Consider the following 19,100-nt stretch of genomic DNA (forward strand, 5'->3'; position numbering starts at 1 on the left):
GAAGCCAGGTGGAGCTAACTTTGTCAATGGACTGTATCTTCAGGATGTCTGATGTCTTCATTGCCTGTGAAAAGACTGCTCCACCAGCTTTATGCATTTTTTTTTTTTTGCAAGAAGTCAGAAGGTCTCCTTAATACATTTGTGCCTTCCCTGATCCAAAAACCTCCTAAGTCTTCTGATAATGATTTTAAAAGGGTACAATTGATGTTTACTAAAGGGAGTGAATCTTAGGTGACACAATACTGAGGGAAAGGCTTTAGGCCAAGCCATATTAAATGAGTCAGTAATTTTTTCCGGTTGTGCTTTAACTAATTCTTTGGTTCTGTAAATCCAGAGGACTGAGGATGATAAAGGTGACGGGGATGCTGGCCAACTTTTGCAGACCTGATGTAGAATTTGTCTTGTAAAGTAGGTCCCCTGCTTGCAAAGAAACTCTGTGGGGATTTTCCAAGTGGGGAAAATCCTTCCTCAAAGTATTTTTGTGACTGCTACAGCTGTAGCCCTTCAGCACGGGGTGCTTCTACCCAAGGAGATACATACGAATCATCGAGAGGACATTTTTTGTTCTTGAGAAGGAAGCGAATTGGATCACGTTCACTTTCCACACTTGAAATAGACCAACTAGTGTCATTTCCCCCTTTTGTAAAGAGAGATTCCCTTCCTTTAATTGTTCATTTAATCATAGCGACAAAGACTTCACAAGCAATTACAGAAATTTAAATGGTTAAAAGAAAATTTAGCTCTTTCATATTAAGAAGGCTTGGTTTACCTAACCAATCAAAGATTTGATGATAGCCTGACCAGGCAGTGATATAGTGGATAGACGCGAAGGACCCAGGTTTGAAACCCTGAGGTTGCCGGGCTTTAGCACGAGCTCATCCAGCTTGAGTGGGGGTTCACCAGCTTGAGTGCGGGGTCTCTGGCTTGAGCGTGGGATCATAGGCATGATCCCATGGTAGCTGGTTTGAGCCCAAGGTCTCCGGCTTGAGCCCAAGGTCGCTGGCTTGAGCAAGGGGTTACTTGCTCTCCTGTACCCCCCCCATAAAGGCACATATGAGAAAACAATCAATGAACAACTAAGGAGCCGCAACGAAGAACTGATGCTTCTTATTTGTCTCCCTTCTTGCCTGTCTGTTCCTATTTGTCCCTCTCTCTGTCTCTGTCACAAAAAAAAAAAAAAAAAAAAAAAAAAAAAAAAAGATTTGATGAAGCGTTTGATTTAAATGGTTTTAAATAAACAAATTTTTATTTTTCCCTTTATAATTTCTTATCAAGAGCACATCAATAGCACAGGAAAAGATGTCCTTTTAACAGAGAGAGAAACCCAAATTTCAATTCTGTATCAGCATACTTTTAAAATTAATTTAAATAAATTTCTTCCAATCTTGGTTAGTTTGACCATACATAAGATTTCTTTTTCAAGTTTCTTTCTCCATTAACCTTTTGCAACATACATATCTTCTGCAACTTTCATAAAACTTTCAGCTTTTGTTCTTTTTCCTTTCTTAGTCTAGAGTAATTATTTTATTCTAGGACAAAATTACTCCTCTTTTCCTTCAACAAAATGTATTTCCTTTCCTACCCTCATTCACGGCTGGTGGGAACGCGAACTGGTAGACAGGATGGCGGTGTCTCAAAAAATTAAGAATCGAGTTACCATATGACCCAGCAACCCCTCTCCTGGTTATCTACCTGAAAAACTAAAAAACATTGGTATGTAAAGACACGTACACCCCCACGTTCCTCTCAACATTATTCACAGCGGCCAAGACATGGAAACAACCAAAGAGTTCCTCAATAGAGGACTGGATAAAGAAGATGTGGTGCATAGATACTGCGGTACTACTCAGCCGTAAGAAATGATGACATATTGCCATTTGTGACAACACAGAGGGACCTTGAGAACGTTATACTGACTGAAATAAGTATATCGGAAAAAGCTAAGAACTGTATGATCTCACACAACAGGTGGGATATAAAACTGAGACTTGGGGATGGGACATAAGTAAAAGTGAAGTGGTTACCAGCAGGAAGGGGATGTGGGGGGAGGAATGGTGACAAAATGATTTGACTTTGAGTGATGAGTACGCAACATAATCAACAGTTTAGATGCTATAGAAATGTTTACCTGAAACCTATGTACTCTTATTGATCACTGTCAACCTGTTAAATTTAATTTTCTAAATAAAATTTAAAAAGAAAACCAGACATTTGAATCTAATAATACAGTAATTCTGGAAGTCAGAGTCTTCCCTTTCCCTGGGGTTTGCTGTTGTTTATTTTGTTTTGCTTTTTTGTTTGTTTGTTTGTTTTTTAAAAAATTATGATAGGCTGCCTCGGTGTTAAGAATCAGCCTGAGGCCCTGGCCGGTTGGCTCGGTGGTAGAGCGTCGGCCTGGCGTGCGGAAGTCCCGGGTTCGATTCCCGGCCAGGGCACACAGGAGAGGCGCCCATCTGCTTCTCCACCCCCCCCCTTCCTCTCTGTCTCTCTCTTCCCCTCCCGCAGCTGAGGCTCCATTGGAGCAAAAGATGGTCCGGGTGCTGAAGATGGCTCCTTGGCCTCTGCCCCAGGCGCTAGAGTGGCTCTGGTCGCGACAGAGCAACGCCCCAGATGGGCAGAGCATCGCCCCCTGGTGGGCGTGCCAGGTGGATCCCGGTTGGGAGTCTGTCTGACTGCCTCCCCGTTTCCAGCTTCAGAAAAATACAAAAAAAAAAAAAAAAAAAAAAAAAAAAAAAAAAAGAATCAGCCTGAAATCTTGAGGCATGTGTGGTTACTTCCTAGTTCCTGTGCTTTCAAGGAGACACAGAGGGCGACTGACTTCTGTATTAATGTTTAGAACACATGTTCCAGGAGGCTGGCCCTAAGCTATTGAGCTTGCTTCTAGTAATGCTTTGGCCAACCCTAACAGCAAGTGGGCAGATAACACCTTATGTTTGGGCTGGGAGGCTGGGTCGGGAGGCAGCGCAGGCTTGCGCAGCCCCAGGAGGAAGGTCAAGCAGGGCTGTGTGGTCATTGAGCCACCACCCTCTTCCTTTGAGTCTCAAACACATTTCTGCTTCCTACAACTTCTTTTTTTTTTTTTTTTTGCCCTGCCTGGCTTTGGTGTGTGTGCAGTCACAGAGTTCCTGCTCCCTCCAGCCATGAAACGCAGCGTTCTTCTGTTAACAGGTGCGTCAGAGACCTGGTGGGAGGGTGAGGAGGAGGGGAACTTTGGCATCTGTGAGTAGAGAGAAGGGGTGCGGAATATCGAGGAGATAGATTGTGCAGAGACAAAGGGAGTTTGGGGAAAGATAATAGATTCATGAAAAAACAGATAGTAGAGCTACACCAAGATGGGATGACCAGAGAAGCTTGCTTGGGTGAATGACTAAATTCATAGATAAAGGCCCTGGCTGGTTGGCTCAGGGGTAGAGTGTTGGCCTGTCTTGTGGCTGGCCCGGGTTCAAATCCAGGTCAGGGCACAGAGGAGATGCTACCATCTGCTTTTCCTCTCCCTCTTTCCCCCTCCTCTCTCTCTCTCTCTCTCTCTCTCTCTCTCTCTCTCTCTCTCTCTTCTCCTCCCACAGCCATGGCTCTATTGGTTTGAGTGTATCAACCCCTGGTGCTGAGGATGGCTTTGTGGAGCTTCTGCCTCAGGTGCTAAAAATAGCTTCATTGTGAGAATGGCCTCAGATGGGGGTTGCCAGGTAGATCCCAGTTAGGATGCATGTGGGAGTCTGTCTCTCTATCTCCCCTCTTCCCACTTTGAAAAGAAGCAATAAAAAAAAAAAGGACAAATTCATAGACGATGCAGGGGGGTTTGGCTGTGCCCTCTACTTCACAGATGAGGAAACCAAGACCTAGACAGGTGAAATGACATGGTAAAGGGTGCACAGCAGATGCTGGATTCTCTTCTCAGAGTGTTTCTTCTTGGATTCCATCTCACCACCCCCATTTTGCCCGCAGTTCTATCTCCCAAGGACCCAGGTGTAAACGTTGGTTGAATGACAGATGGATCAAATGATTTCAGTTTGTTTCTTTTCATGCCTGTGTTTTGTGGCAAATGAGTGAAAGAAGGGAAACAAATGCTTGAGAGTTGCATAGGAAGGAAATTGCCCTACTGAGAGGCTTTAGAAACTTGGTCATTGGGCAAATCAGCAAGGGAGGAACATAGGGCGGGGCTCAAAGAGGGGCTGGAAGCGCCCCGCCCCAGTTGTCTTAGGTCAGAGGTTAGCAAACTATGGCCTGTGGGCGCAAGATGAGGGTTTCACCACGGACCTTTGTATATCTTGTGAGCTTCGGTCGGTCGCAGTTGAAATTGTCATGGATTCACAACCAGGAACACTAATTTTGAATCCCAATGAAGTGAAATGTTATCTCCTCCCCCTAAATTCATTTATGTCATTAGCAAATTAATATAACCAAAAAATAGTGTACTCAATTATTATCGTTTGAATGTCCTTAATGAAAAATTTGTGGAAATGCATTCACTCTCTTGTTCTATAAATACCTATGGAATATACTCTATTTGCCTATCGGCCCACAAAGCCTAAAATATTTGCTTTCTGGCCCTTTAGAGAAGAAGTGTGCTGACCTCTGCCCTGGGCTATGAGAGCTGGATCTGGGAGGCAGACGTCTCCGTGCTGGGTTGGGGTGAATCCTGGCCGGAAGGGGAAGGGTGTAGGGGATGCACCGCTGTCTTAACTATGTCCGTATCTCCTCCTGACTCTCACTGCTTGTCTTCCCTCCAGTCCTGGCCTTGTGTCAGGGGTTCAACCTGGACACCCAAAGCACAGTGATCTTTCAGGAGAACGCAAGCAGCTTCGGACAGAGCGTGGTCCAGATGGAGGGGTCCTGGTAAGAGCCACGGGCGGGGCTCCCTGTCTCCCATGCGTTCTCTCTAAGACTAGGTACCTGGGGGAAAAAAAATCACAGTTTTCTTGTTTTCCTTTGTATCAATTTTGTTTTTATTTATTTATTTGTTTGTTAGATTTTATCTATTGATTTTAGAGATAGAGAGCAATGGGGGGAGCAGGAAGCGTCGACTCATAGTAGTTGCTTCTTATTTGTGCCTTGTTTTTTTTGTTTTTTTTGTTTGTTTTTTTTGTTTTTCTGAAGTTGGAAATGGGGAGGCAGTCAGACAGACTCCCACATGTGCCCAACTGGGATCCACCCGGCATGCCCACCAGGGGGCGATGCTCTGCCCATCTTGGGGCTTCGCTCTACCGCAATCAGAGTCCTTCTAGCGCCTGAGGCAGAGGCCATAAAGCCATCCCCAGTGCCCAGGGAAACTTTTGCTCCAATGGAGCCTTGGCTGCGGGAGGGGAAGAGGAAGGAGAGGGGGAGGGGTGGAGAAGCAGATGGGCGCCTCTCCTGTGTGCCCTGGCCGGGAATCGAACCCGGGACTTCTGCACGCCAGGCCAACGCTCCACCACTGAGCCAACCAGCCAGGGCCGCAATCTGTACTTCTTAATCTCATCACCTTTTTTACCCCGCCCCCCAACACCTCCCCCCTCTGTCAAGCATTAGTCTGTTCTCCGTATCTCAGTCTGTTTCAATTTTGTTTGTTCATTTATTTTGTTCTTTAGATTTCACATATAAGTGAAATCATATGGTATTTGTCTTTGTCTGACTGAACTATTTCACTAGGCATAATACCCTCTGGGTCTGTTCGTGCTGTTGCAAATGGTAAGATTTCATTCCTTTTTACAGCCAAGTAATATTACATTGTATATCTGTACCACAATTTTTTATCCACTGGTCTATTAACGAGCACTTGGGCTGCTTCCATATCTCGGTTGTTGTAAGTAAATAACACTGCAATGAACATAGCGGTGCATATACTCCTTCGAATCAGTATTTTGGGTTTCTTCAGATAGATTCCTAGAAGTGTGATCACTGGGTCTACTGGCAGTTTCATTTTTAATTTTTGAGATAACTCCATATTGATTTCCACAGTGCTGCACCAGTCTGTATTCCCACCAACAGTGCCCAAGGGTTCCCCTTCCTCCACATCCTCACCAACACTTGTTTGTTGATTTATTGATGAGCGCCATTCTAACGGTGTGAGGTTATATCTCACTGTGGTTTTAAATTGCATTTCTCTGATAATTAGTGATGTTGAACATCTTTTTATATGTCTGTTGGCCATCTCTATGTCCTCTTTGGAGAAGTGTCTATTCAGGTCCTTTGCCCATTTTTTAAATTGGATTATTTGTTCTTTTTTGTTGTTGAGTTGTATTGAGTTCTTTATAAATTTAGCATATTAACCCCTTATCAAATGTATAATTAGTGAGTATGTTCTCCCATTCAGTGGGTTGTCTTTTCATTTTGTTGATGGTTTTATTTGTTGTGCAAATACTTTTTAAATTTGATGTTGTCCCATTTGTTTATTTTTTCTGTTGTCTTCCTTCCCAAAGAAGATATATCAGAAAAAGCATTGCTAAAGATTTTACTGCCCAAATTTTCTCCTAGGAATGTTATGGTTTTGAGTCTAACATTTAAGTTTTTAATCTATTTTGAGTTTATTCTTGTATATCGTGTAAGAAGGTGCTCTAGTTTCATTTTCTGCATGTATCTGTCCAATTTTCCCAACACCATTTCCTGAATAGACTGTCTATCCTATTGTATGTTCCTGTCTCTGTCAAATATTAATTGACAACATACACATGGGTTATATTTCTGGGTCTCTATTCTGTTTCATTGATCTACATGTCTGTTTTTATGTCGGTACCATGTTTTTGTTGTTGTTGTTGTTGCTAAATGATCTTTAGTTGAAAAACTTTTTTGGCCCTGGCTGGTGGCCCAGAGTATGGACGTCCTGTGTTTGGTTCCCTGTCAGGGCACACAGGAGAGGTGTACATCTGCTTTTCTCCCCCTCCCTCTCCTCCTTCACTCCCTCTTCCCCTCTCTCAGCCAGTGACTCCGTTGGTTCAGGTGTGGCCCTGGGCACTGAGGATAGTTTGGTCAGTACAAGCGTGTCAGCCTCAGGTGCTAAAAATAGCTGGTTAGTTGGATGGTGTTGCTGGGTGGATCCGTGTCAGGGCACATGCAGGAGTCTGCCTCACTATCTCCCCTACTCATATGTAGAAAAGGAAAAAAAAAAAGAAAAAGAAATTTGTAGTTCTTAACTAGCTGGGCATTCCATTGAACCGTGGTCATCTACGACACCATGAGGGTGGCGGCCATCGACATTGTAGCCCACAGACTAGGCAGTCCCCAAGATCTCTTTGTTGGTTCCAGAGAGTGTCCTAGCTAAAGATCGGTGCCCCATCTGTCAGTCAATGTTGACAGTTTCATTAAAAGTGATATTTCCATTTTGCTTAATGTTTTCTTTCTTTTTTTTCTTCTACTTTCTGTCTCTGGGTAGTTTTTTCTTTTTTTTTTTTTGTATTTTTCTGAAGCTGGAAACGGGGAGAGACAGTCAGACAGACTCCCGCATGCGCCCGACCGGGATCCACCCGGCACGCCCACCAGGGGGCAACGCTCTGCCCACCAGGGGGCGATGCTCTGCCCCTCCGGGGTGTCACTCTGTCGTGACCAGAGCCACTCTAGCGCCTGGGGCAGAGGCCAAGGAGCCATCCCCAGCGCCCGGGCCATCTTTGCTCCAATGAAGCCTTGGCTGTGGGAGGGGAAGAGAGAGACAGAGAGGAAGGAGGGGGGCAGGGTGGAGAAGCAAATGGGCGCTTCTCCTATGTGCCCTGGCCGGGAATCGAACCCAGGTCCCCCGCACGCCAGGCCGACACTCTACCGCTGAGCCAACTGGCCAGGGCCTGCCTAAAATATTTATTTTAACAAATAATATTTATGGATCCTGACCAGGTGGTGGCGCAGTGGATAGAGCATTGGCCTGGGATGCTGAGGACCCAGGTTCGAGACTCTGAGGTTGCCAGCTTGAGCATGGGCTCATCATCCAGCTTGACCATGAGGTCGCCGGCTTGAGTGTGGGATCACAGACATGACCTTATGGTCGCTGGCTTGAGCCCAAAGGTCTCTGGCTTGAGCAAGGCATCACTTGCTCTGCTGTAGCCCACCGGAAAAGGCACATATGAGAAAGCAATCAATGCAAAACTAAGGAGCCGTAATGAAGAATTGATGCTTCTCATCTCTCTCCCTTCCTGTCTGTCTGTCCCTGTCTGTCTGTCTCTTTCTCTCTCACTGCTAATAATAATAATATTGTTATTATTATTATTATTATTTATGGAAATAGTATTACCTTTCTCAATCAAGTTTTTCCAGATAAAGTTTGCTGGCCTCTGCTGTATATTGTCCTTTGCATTTTTTTCTTAATAGAGTATGGTAATTTCACCATATAAGTGCATAAAGAGCTTACTTTTTTTTTTTTTTTTTTTTTTCATTTTTCTGAAGCTGGAAACAGGGAGAGACAGTCAGACAGACTCCCGCATGCGCCCGACCGGGATCCACCCGGCACGCCCACCAGGGGGCGACGCTCTGCCCACCAGGGGGCGATGCTCTGCCCATCCTGGGCGTCGCCATGTTGCGACCAGAGCCACTCTAGCGCCTGGGGCAGAGGCCACAGAGCCATCCCCAGCGCCCGGGCCATCTTTTGCTCCAGTGGAGCCTTGGCTGCGGGAGGGGAAGAGAGAGACAGAGAGGAAAGCGCGGCGGAGGGGTGGAGAAGCAAATGGGCGCTTCTCCTGTGTGTCCTGGCCGGGAATCGAACCCGGGTCCTCCGCACGCTAGGCCGACGCTCTACCGCTGAGCCAACCGGCCAGGGCTTTTTTTTTTTTTTTTTTTTAGAAAGAGAGAGAGACAAGAAGGGAGAGAGATGAGAAGCATCAACTTGTAGTTATGATATGTTAGTGGTTCATTGATTGCTTCTCATAGGGGGGCTCCAGTGGAACCAGTGACCCCTTGCTCTGACGTGGAGGTAAAAGTGCTCAGAGGAGACAGCTGATGTCTTCTGGCAATCTGTTTCTTTTGTTTTTCTGTAGCTTCCCTCATTATCTTGGCTAAAATATTCTGCGGCCTCTTTCTTATTTTTCTTTTCACTCTCTCTTTTTAGAGCAATATGCTGACGTTTGTGTTGCAGGACACACGGAGTAACAAGACGTTGACTCTTGGGTGCTTTGGTCCCAGGTTTCGTTTTCTTTTCTCCTTTTTTTTTTTTTTAAGTGAGAGGAGGGGAGATAGTGAGACAGACTTCGCACGCACCCCAACCGGGATGCACCTGGCAAACCTCGTCTAGGGCTGATGCTATAATCAACTGAGCTATTTTTAGTGCCTGAGGCAGACACTTGAACCAGTTGAGCCACTGGTTGCAAGAAGGGAAGAGAGAGGAAGCAGAGGGAGGGGGAGAGAAGCAGATGGTTGCTTCTCATGTGTGCTTTGTCCTGGGATCTAACCCAGGACTTCTGTATTCCTAGTGCTCTATCTACTGAGCCACCTGGCCAGGGCTGGTCCTAGGGTTCTTACCTTCTTTCTTTAGGGGCTTTCTCACAACTACTGGTGGATATCATCTTCGTTTAAAAAAAATATTTTTTAATTTATTGATTTTAAAGAGAGGAGAGAGAGAAAGGGAGATAGGAGTGGGAAACTTCAACTCATAGTCGTTGCTCCTTCGAATGTGCCTTAACCGGGCAAGTCCAGGGTTTTGAACCAGCGACCTCAGCTTTCCAGGTCAATGCTCTATCCACCGGGCCACCAGAGGTCAGGCGGTGCATGTCCTCTTCTTTTGAGAGACTGAAAAGTTGGCAGCCTCAGCTAGCTCTTTTGGGCCCCAGGCAAGAAGGCGCAGTAGTATCAACGAGACCAGGAGTATCTTTCTCCCGCCCTTTTCTTTACAGTGACCGAGGTGAGAACATGCGGACTGGCATCCACAGGGCAACCCCAGACAGAGTCCCGCTTTCTCTCTCCAGTCCTCCCGGGTCCGTAACGGGCATGCCCCTTCCCTGGTAGCCGGCAGAGAAGGCCGTGGGTCAAGCCACCTTGTGTGTCGTTCCCACCCCCTGATTCCGACCACAGAACCCTTCCATTCCTCGCCCAGAGTGTCAGCGGCAACGTCTGGGGCCGTGCGCTCCTCATCGAAGAGACCGAGTGTGGACGTGCTCTCCAGCCCAGGAGCAGGCCTGTGCCTTCCCCCTCTCCTTCCCCCGCAGGCCTGCGACTCCTAAACTCGGACGGTTCCCAGGGACGCAGCCGGCAGCGACAGCTCCTCCCCGGTTAACTCCCGGAACCTGTCCCCACGGCGCCCTCTTCTCGGACTTGCCCGGGGAGCCAGGCAGCCCTCCCGGGCTCTCCTCTGGCTTCTTCTGTCCTGAACTCTTCCTTGTTTCACTCTCTCCGGCTTTAACAAATGTCCGCTCTCAAAAAAAGTTTTTAAAAAGAAAGAAAAAAAAAAAGGAACAAAGTTTGCATGCCTCACCCACCTCGATGAGTTTCCTGCGGCCGGCGGCCGGGAAAGGGACGTCCAGCTTCACCCTGAAGCAGCGACCTTCTCCGAGTAGCCACAAAAAAAGAGCGCATTGAACCATTTTTCAACGACACCTTCGCTTTGTGTCATTCTTAGAGAGGTTCTTCTCACTCTGGGATTTAAAAGTTTCCCATTTTCTTCTCTGTCGAGTCTTCTTCTTTTTCTAGGAATCGGGGAACCTGGGTGAGGGCTGGCTGTCCCCCTGTCCCCTTGTCCCCTTTCTTTTGGGTGGCAGTGCTTCCTCTACCGTCTCCTTCTCTCTCCACTGGTCAGTTCTCTCTTATTCCTGGGGTGACCTGTTCCCACTGCTTCCCCCAGGGTGGTGGTTGGAGCTCCCAATGAGATCAAGACTCCCAACCAGACAGGAGGCCTCTACCGGTGTGACTACAGCAGGGCCAGCTGCGAGCCCGTCCCCCTGCAGGGTGAGTGGCCGCCCCTCCCGAGCCCGGGGCTAGGGCTCCACTCGGGCACAGGCTGGGACTCACCAAGCCTTCCCTCTGTTCCGGGCAGTCTGTGGTGAGGGCCGCAGGGGTCCAGGCCCCCAGCCTCTGTGCTGTAGGTGGGCTCGACCCCAGACACCCTCTTTCCCCATGACCTGGGTGCCCCCTTGACCTGTCAGACCTCCGTGTCCCTCAGGTCGAGGTGACCCCTGCCCAGCTCTCACTCAGGCTCCTGTCCCCCTGAATATAACCACGCCGTGTCTGTCTCCGCAGTGCCCCCCGAGGCTGTGAACATGTCCCTGGGTCTGTCTCTGACATTTGCTACCAACCCCCCTCGGCTGCTGGTGAGCCGCCCCAGGTCCCAGGAGTGTCCTGAGGAGAGGCGTGGGGACCCGGGGTTAGGGCTGGGGTCTTGTGGAGGGACAGAGACGCGGGAGCAAAGGGACAGGAAGCGGGGACGACGCCTCTGACCTACACCCTGTCCCCCAGGCTTGTGGCCCCACCGCACACCAGATTTGCAAGGAGAACACCTACGTGAACGGCTTCTGCTTCCAGTTCGGAGCCAACCTGCGGCAGCCGCTCCAGAGGTTCCCAACGAGCCTCCGAGGTAGGTCGTGCTGGGCACAGAGTACCGGTGGGCAGCAGGAGACCGGAGGGCAAAGGCAGGACTGGACTGCTCACGGTCTGGGCGGTGACTTAGAGGTTCAAGTGCAGAAGGTTCCGTGGAGAAGAGAGAGAGATGGGGGCGGGGCGGGGGAGGTGCCAGGGTCTTACACTTTAAGAAAAGTCATGATATAAGCACTCATCTCTGTGAGATGATGTCCCGGCCCTTGTACTTAGAGTAAGTGCCTTAGTCTCCTGATCACAGCCTTTGAGCTTCAGATGGTAGTAAGGTCCCTGTCTACCTCTCCAACTGCTGTCCCCTCCCTTCTACCTCAGTTGCTGTGCTCTAATCACTCTGGCGATCTTTCTTCTCTGAGAACTACACAAAACTGTCTCTGCCTCAGGGCCTTTGCACTTACTATTCCTTCAGCTTGGCATGCTCTTCCCCAAGACTCCGCTGATAACCTATTATTGTCATCTCAGTTCAAATGTCACCTCTTCAAAGATGCCTTCCCTGAAGGGCCCTTCTAACCATTCTCCCCATTTTTCCGGACCACACTGCCCTGACTTTACCCTCCTGATACCTGCATATCCACACGTTTCTTTTCTGTCCTTTCTTCTGGAAGGTAGGCCCCAGGATAGCAGGGGTGCTTGCTGTGTAGCTAGTTCACTGCTCTAGGCTCCTGTTATCTATGGCTGCATAACAAATTACCCCTGAGCTTAGCAGCTAAAAACAGCAAGATCTTGCAGTTTCTATGAATCAGGAATCTGGGCACGCCTTCGCTGGGCGCCTCTGCCTCAGGGTCTCTCATGAGATAGAAGTTCAATTGTCAGACTAGAGCTGGGGTCTCATCGGAAGGCTTGACTGGGGGCAGTCCACCTCCAAGCTCACTTCCAGGGTTGTGGACTGACAGCCTCGGTCCTCCCCGGCCGTTGGGAGAGGCTTCCCCCGGCCTAGCTGTTTGTCTCATGGGCCTCCCCAAAGAGCGGCTCCCGGCCTGGCAGCTGCCTTCCCTCGGGGTGACTGGACGCAGAGCGAGAGAGCAGGCACCCACCACAGAAGTCACAGTCTTGGAATAATTTCATCTCAGAAGTAACAGCTCATGACCTCGCTGTTCCTTTGAAGTGAGTCAGAGCGTCCAGCGACCCCTCAAGAGGAACGGGCTATGCAAAGGTGTTATTTTGGTGGTTGCCGACCACACCCTGGTTCCCCAGCATTTGTTGATTGAAGGAGAGTGACGGAGCGAAGGACCTCTTCTTTTTTCTTTTTCTTATTTTAAAATATTTTATTATTGGCCCTGGCCGGTTGGCTCAGCGGAAGAGCGTCGGCCTGGCGTGCGGGGACCTGGGTTCGGTTCCCGGCCAGGGCACATAGGAGAAGCGCCCATTTGCTTCTCCACCCCCCCCTCCTTCCTCTCTGTCTCTCTCTTCCCCTCCCGCAGCCGAGGCTCCATTGGAGCAAAGATGGCCCGGGCGCTGGGGATGGCTCCTTGGCCTCTGCCCCAGGCGCTAGAGTGGCTCTGGTCGCAGCAGGGCGACCCCCCCCCCCCCGAGGGGCAGAGCATCGCCCCCTGGTGGGCGTGCCGGGTGGATCCCGGTCGGGCGCATGCGGGAGTCTGTCTGACTGTCTCTCCCCGTTTCCAGCTTCAGAGAAATACAAAAAAAAAAAGAAATAAAATCTTTTATTATTTTTTCAAATTTTATTTAGGAAATTAAATTTAATAGGGTGGCATTGGTCTATAAGAGTACAGAGGTTTCAGGTAAACGTTTCTATAGCATTTGAACTGTTGATTATGTCGTATACCCGTCACAAAGAGTCACACCGTTTTCCGTCACCTTATCTTTGTCCCTCTTCCCACCCTGCCCCCCACGCCTTGGACCTTCTCTCCAAGCTAGTTTCTACCACCCTTTTGCTGGTTTCCAAGTTGGTTCTGGAACCAAGGGCAGATATGTCTTCCTTTCACAGTTGTTGTTGTTTTTAACCTTTTTTTTTTTTTTTACAGAGACAGAGAGTCAGAGAGAGGGATAGACAGGGACAGACAGACAGGAACGGAGAGATGAGAAGCATCAATCATCAGTTGATGAACAACACCTTAGTTGTTCATTGATTGCTTTCTCATATGTGCCTTGAGCGTGGGCCTTCAGCAGACTGAGTAACCCCTTGCTCAAGCCAGAGACCTTGGGTCCAAGCTGGTGAGCTTTTTTTTTTTTTTTTTCTCAAACCAGATGAGCCCGCGCTCAAGCTGGCGACCTTGGGGTCTCGAACCTGGGTCCTCGGCATCCCAGTCCGACGCTTTATCCACTGTGCCACTGCCTCGTCAGGCTGTTTTTAACCTTAAGCTACACTTCTTTGCACTTCTCTCTCTCCAGATAACTTTCCCTCCTTCACGGACACAACCTGGCTGCAGGCGTGGGCTCGCCCCACTCCCCTTCTCCATGCCCAGGTCTAGTCTCTCCTCTGGGCTTCAAACCTTCTCTTACATCCTCAGCACTGGGGCTCCTGTCTGCAGGCACTTCCTCTTCCTCTCCTCAGGGGCTCCAATTCCTCCTGCTCCTTCAAATGCAGACAGGCGCCTGCTACTCACATCTCCAAACAAGCAGCCACTGAAAGTGACACCGATAAAAATAACCGTCCCTCTTCCTGGTCTGCTCCCCACCTGCTGCGTCTCTCCTTCCCTTCACCCCTGACTCCACTTCCTCCATGTTGTGATGCTTCACCATCTGACACCTGGCTTCTACCCACCCATTGTATAAGCCTCGCTCTTCCAGACAGCATCTGTGACTCTGAATGACAAATAGTTTTTCTGTCTTCATGCTCATTGACCTTTCCTTCTCCAAACACCTCTGCCTCAGAAAGATCTCCCCTCCCCTCCCCTCCCCTCCCTTCCTCTCCCCTCCCCTCCCCTCCTCTCTCCTCCTCTCCCCTCCCCTCTTTTTCCCTCCCCTCCCCCCCCCCTCCCCTCCCCTCCCCTCCTCTCCCCTCCCCTCCCCTCCCCTCCCCTCCTCTCTCCTCCCCTCCCCTCCCCTCCCCTCCTCTCTCCTCCTCTCCCCTCCCTTCCCCTCCCCTCTTCTCAACTCCCCTCCCCTCCCCTCCCTTCCCCTCCCCTCTCCTCCCCTTCCTTTCTTCTTGCCTCTCCCCTGCAGAGGCTCCAGCCAGGCATCCAGGCCGTCTTCCTCTGTGCCCGCCCGCCCGCCTTTCCGAGGGCACCAGGTTACAGCTTCCCTTCTTTCCCATGCGTCGCTCTTGCCTGGTTACGTCCAATTCTGCGGCCACAGTTCCCACCCCACAGCTCTCTCTTTAGTCCTCACTCTCAAGAGTTCAAGATTCTCCTTTTAAAACACATTTTCGTTCTTTTAAGATGCACTCGGTCCAAAATTCAGTAAGCACCAAGGATAAACTGTACAAACCTCTGCCTCTCGGGTCCCGGAGCCTCTGCCCTTCCCAGGAGGCAGGCACGCGCCGCCGGCCGGTTCTGTGTCCCGTGGAGATGCTCCACGCATGACAAACGTGGACAAGTCTGTGCTCTTCTCTGTGTGCCCCAAGGTGGCCTGCTCTACCTGCTGTACTGTACCTTGATTATTTTAAGATAAAAAAACTTATTTTTCCTGGTTGATCTTTGTACATTTTCCATGTAAATCTTAGAATCTACTTCTTTATTATTATTTTTTTTAAAAAGCAATACTTTTCTGGGTTATTTTATTTTTTTTAAATGTCATACAATAAAATTGACCTTTTTTCTTCTTTTTAAAAAAGTAGATTTATTTTTATAATTACAGCTGACACACAATGCTATATTAGTTTCGGGTGTACCACACAGTGATTAAGCTTTTATATTCCTGAGGAAGGGATCGCTCTGATGAACCTCTTCCCACCTGACACCATCCATGGCTATCAGAATACTGGGGACTGCATTTCCTACTTTAGCAGCAGTGGGAGTTGTCAGGATCACGGTGTGTGGTCCTGTCCATGTGAAAGTCAGTCCTTGGGTGATGTAATGCTGGAAGTGCCTCTTAGTCTTTGAACAGTTTGCTGAGTAACCTATAAATTCTGCAAGTACTTAGGGAAAGGGTAGTTATATTTCTACACTTTGCAGCTAGAGTTTAAGTCCTATTGACCACTGCTTCTAGCTGGAATTAGCAGCAGGTCCCAGCCTATAATAGGCATGGGGCATTGAGACAAGAGGAATAAAGGAGATGCTATACATTTAAAAAAGCAGCAAAATCAGACTGTCAATACCCATAGTAGAGATCTTTGAGGGATAAATAAAACTTAAATATTCAAGTGAGGCATAGTAGATGGCCCTTGTGTTTACAAGAAATGAGATTAACTTATCTGCTACTTGGAAGAAATACCTTACGCTCCTGAACGATGTCCTTGGGCCTTCAGTGGCAATTCCCAGCATGCTGGGCAAGGTCCGGTCACAGGTAGCTGGAGCAGGGCTAGAAGAGACTGAACCCTCCCTCCATGGAGCAAGGGGGCAGCTTACCTTCTCGTGTCCCTCTTTCCACAGCAGAGGTGTGTCCCTTGATGGGGCCGGGAAGCCTGGCAGGCTTCAGTTCAATGACCTTTTTTCCACTCTTGAAGTAGGGCCCTGATGGAATTCTATGAAGCCCTTTAGGGTGCTGGAGCCAAATTCTGGTATTTCCTGACTTCTTTTGGGCCTTTATTTGCCTTTTCTGTTACATCCTTGGTCATTATAGACCTTAAAAGCCATGCTCAGAAGATCTCACTGAGGGGCTTGACTAAGAGCAAAATTGGGAATTCAGTGTTTAAAGAAGCCTATTAGACTGAGGAAAGAAAAGATTTGATCTGTGGTGGTAGGTGGTTGGAGACTGTGGAGGTTCTGAGTTCAATCTAGGGTGAGACCTCAGGTGGTGAGGGTTAAGGTGATGTCCAGATAGACTACGGACTGAGAGTGAAGTTGAGCCTTAGCAGAGAAGACATGATATCACTTCATAGCGAGGAAGTTAAGAAGGGTGGTGGTGAGTCTCCTTGAGGCAGGCAGGGAGGGGCTCCAGAGGAGTAGGTCATCTACATATTGTAAGAGAGTACTAGTTTTGAGATTGCATGCTGCTAAATCCTGAGCTAGTGCCTGCCTAAACAGGTGTGGGCTGTTTCTGATCCCCTGGGGTAAAATAGTTCACGTAAATGGCTGGGCTGCATTAGTGTCCGGGTAAAGGCAAACAGAAAGTAAGAGTCAGGGTGTAGAGGAATGGTAAAGAAGGCATTCTTGAGGTCTAGAACCCTGAAGTGAGTGGTGTTTGAGGGAATGTGTGACAGTAATTTATAGAGATTAGGGACTACTGGATGGAGGGGAATTACTGTCTCATTGATTAAGTGTAAGGCTTGTACGAGGCGATAAGCCCCTCAAGGTTTTCAAACAGGAAGGGTGGGGATGAGTAAGCCTGGTTTAAGAGGTGGGTAATTATTGGTTTAAGGCCTTAGAAACAGATACAGTTACACATTAAACAAAGACTTCACATATTATTAATTAAGAAATTTAAATGAGTGCGCTTTACTTGTTCCAATTCAAATTATACTAGAGATATTTTCTGACAAAGAGACAAGACGATTACTTCTCACATAGCTTAATATACAATTCTGTTTTTTTTTTAAAGTTTTTCGAGATGGCAGGGAGTTGCCAGCATAGAGGGGAGGAAGAGAGAAAGCAGATGGATGGACAATGTGAGCAGCTGGATGGAAAGAAGGAGGGTCAGAATCTGCAGGAGGAGGAGGAGGAGGAGGAGGAGGAGGAGGAGGAGATTAAAGTATTGGTGTGGCGCCACGTGGTCAGAGGAGTCAAAAGGATTTAGAGCTCTGAGGAGAGGGGAGAGGAGAGGGGAGAAGGCACAGTCAGTCTCTGAGGAGGGGGAAGGATGTGTTGAAGAAGAAAAAAAGACAGCCAAAGCCGGTGGGGTGGGGGAATGGGTCAAAGAAGAAAAAGGCACAGAGCTGTCCATCTGTAAGGAGGGAGGAGGGGTTTAAGAACACTGTGGAGAGGGGAGGGGCCCCTGGCCAGCAGGAGAGGAGAAAGAGAGAGTGTGGTATTGCAGGTGAATGAGGTGAGGTTTCTTTGGCCAAAAACGGCCTGCGTGTAAAACAGAAGGCACAGAAATTAAGGACAGGAGAGAAGGGAGAAGAAAAGCCTGCATGTAAGGAATTTCTAATGCCCTCCCCATCCGGTGGCAGAAATTGTCAAGATCTCTTAGGATATTGTAATTGAATATCCCTTTTTCAGGCCAATGGGAGTCATTGTCTAGTGACTAGACTCTAGTCTGTACTGAGGCCGTGTTACAGAAGATTAATTTCTTCGGTTTGAGGTCTGAGAGACCGAGTTTGGTGAGGTTTTTTATGAGACATCCTAGAGGGGTCTGGTCGGAAGGCTTAGACTCTGAAGAGCCCATAGTGGAGACAGGTGAGCAAGAGGGGCGTCCCCGCCTTTTGTCACTGTCCCAAGAGGAGAGAATCTCTGTGTGGGGGAGTCGTCCCTGATAGAGGTCGTCACCACCTGTCAGGGAGCTCCAGGACGAGAAGTCCGAGAGAGTGGAGAGGTTTGGCTAGGCGCCTAGTCTTCCGTGCAGTCCACTGAGACTGAAAGTCAAACCCCTCAAAATGTGAGGCGTGTCAGAGAAAACCGTCTAACCAGAAAGGGGTATTTTTAGAGAGAAATTTGGAGACCAACCGGGGAAGGGGAAGAGAGAAACTCCTTACCTTTCTGGTCCAGCAGGGGTTCAGGACAGGGTTAGACTGCCGGCCAATCAACCTACAATTACACGTCCAAACAGAATCAGGGAGTAAGCCCGGGACGAGCTGCCGCTGCCCATTGCTTCCCTGGTTGTAAGTTTGGATGGCAAAGAGGGATCGTCCAGGCAGTTAGTACCCTGTCCCGGGTTTCGGCACCAAATGTTGGAATCCATGGGAGTCCGAAAGACCAGAGTAACAGGCTTTATTGAAAGGAAGAAAGGAACCCTGCCGGGCACTCCTCCTGGGGAGATGAGCCTGTGGACTGCATTTCCTGTGCTGCACTTTACATGCCTGTGACTGTTATTTAGTGTCCAGTTTTATGAATTTTAAGATAGGTGCTGATTTGTGTAAACAGCAACATGAACAGGATACTAAAGGGCTCTACCCCCCCCTCCCCCCCCCCCCCCCCCCGAAAGCCTTTGTACTATGCCTTTCCAGCCGCCTCCTCCCCCTCAGCCCCGGGCCCTGGGCCCTGGCGGCCCTGGCCTGTTCTCCATCCCTGTTGAAGTTTTCTTTGCAAGAATGCTACATAAATGGTAGCATTTGAGTTTGTATTTGGGATTCATCCATGTTGTTACGTGTGTCAGTAGTTTTTTTTTCCTTTTTCATTCATGGATTTACCATAGTCCCATTCACTGATTCATCCCTTCACCCATTGAAGGATGTTTGGGTTATTTCTGATTTTTTTTTTTTTTTTAATCTTTCTTTCTTTTTTTTATTCAGTGAGAGGAGGGGAGGCAAAGACAGACTCCCGCATGTGCCGGGACCAGTATCCATCCGGCAAAGCCCACTAGAGGGCGCTGCTCTGTTGCTTAGCAACTGAGCTCTTCTTAGGTGGAGGCCATGGAACTATCCTCAGTGCCAGGGGCCAACTCACTCCAATTGAGCTATGGCTGCAGGA

At 48.6% G+C, this 19,100-nt stretch overlaps 1 protein-coding gene and 1 pseudogene across 1 annotated transcript in view; one reads left to right on the forward strand and one right to left on the reverse strand.

Annotated features, from left to right (window-relative positions):
- Positions 1-3,088: 3,088 nt before the first annotated feature.
- ITGAM (integrin subunit alpha M) overlaps positions 3,089-19,100 on the forward strand; it is a 53,969-nt gene continuing 37,957 nt past the window's right edge. Inside the window, exons 1-5 of the mRNA XM_066383342.1 lie at positions 3,089-3,168; positions 4,731-4,836; positions 10,730-10,833; positions 11,125-11,195; positions 11,341-11,458. Coding sequence (XP_066239439.1) covers positions 3,141-3,168; positions 4,731-4,836; positions 10,730-10,833; positions 11,125-11,195; positions 11,341-11,458 — 427 coding nt within the window. The 5' untranslated portion in view covers positions 3,089-3,140. The remainder of the gene's footprint in view (positions 3,169-4,730; positions 4,837-10,729; positions 10,834-11,124; positions 11,196-11,340; positions 11,459-19,100) is intronic.
- On the reverse strand, positions 8,821-10,472 carry LOC136403381 (small ribosomal subunit protein eS6-like; annotated as a pseudogene).

The sequence above is a fragment of the Saccopteryx leptura genome, chromosome 4, assembly GCF_036850995.1.
Source record: "Saccopteryx leptura isolate mSacLep1 chromosome 4, mSacLep1_pri_phased_curated, whole genome shotgun sequence".
Lineage (NCBI taxonomy): Eukaryota > Metazoa > Chordata > Mammalia > Chiroptera > Emballonuridae > Saccopteryx > Saccopteryx leptura.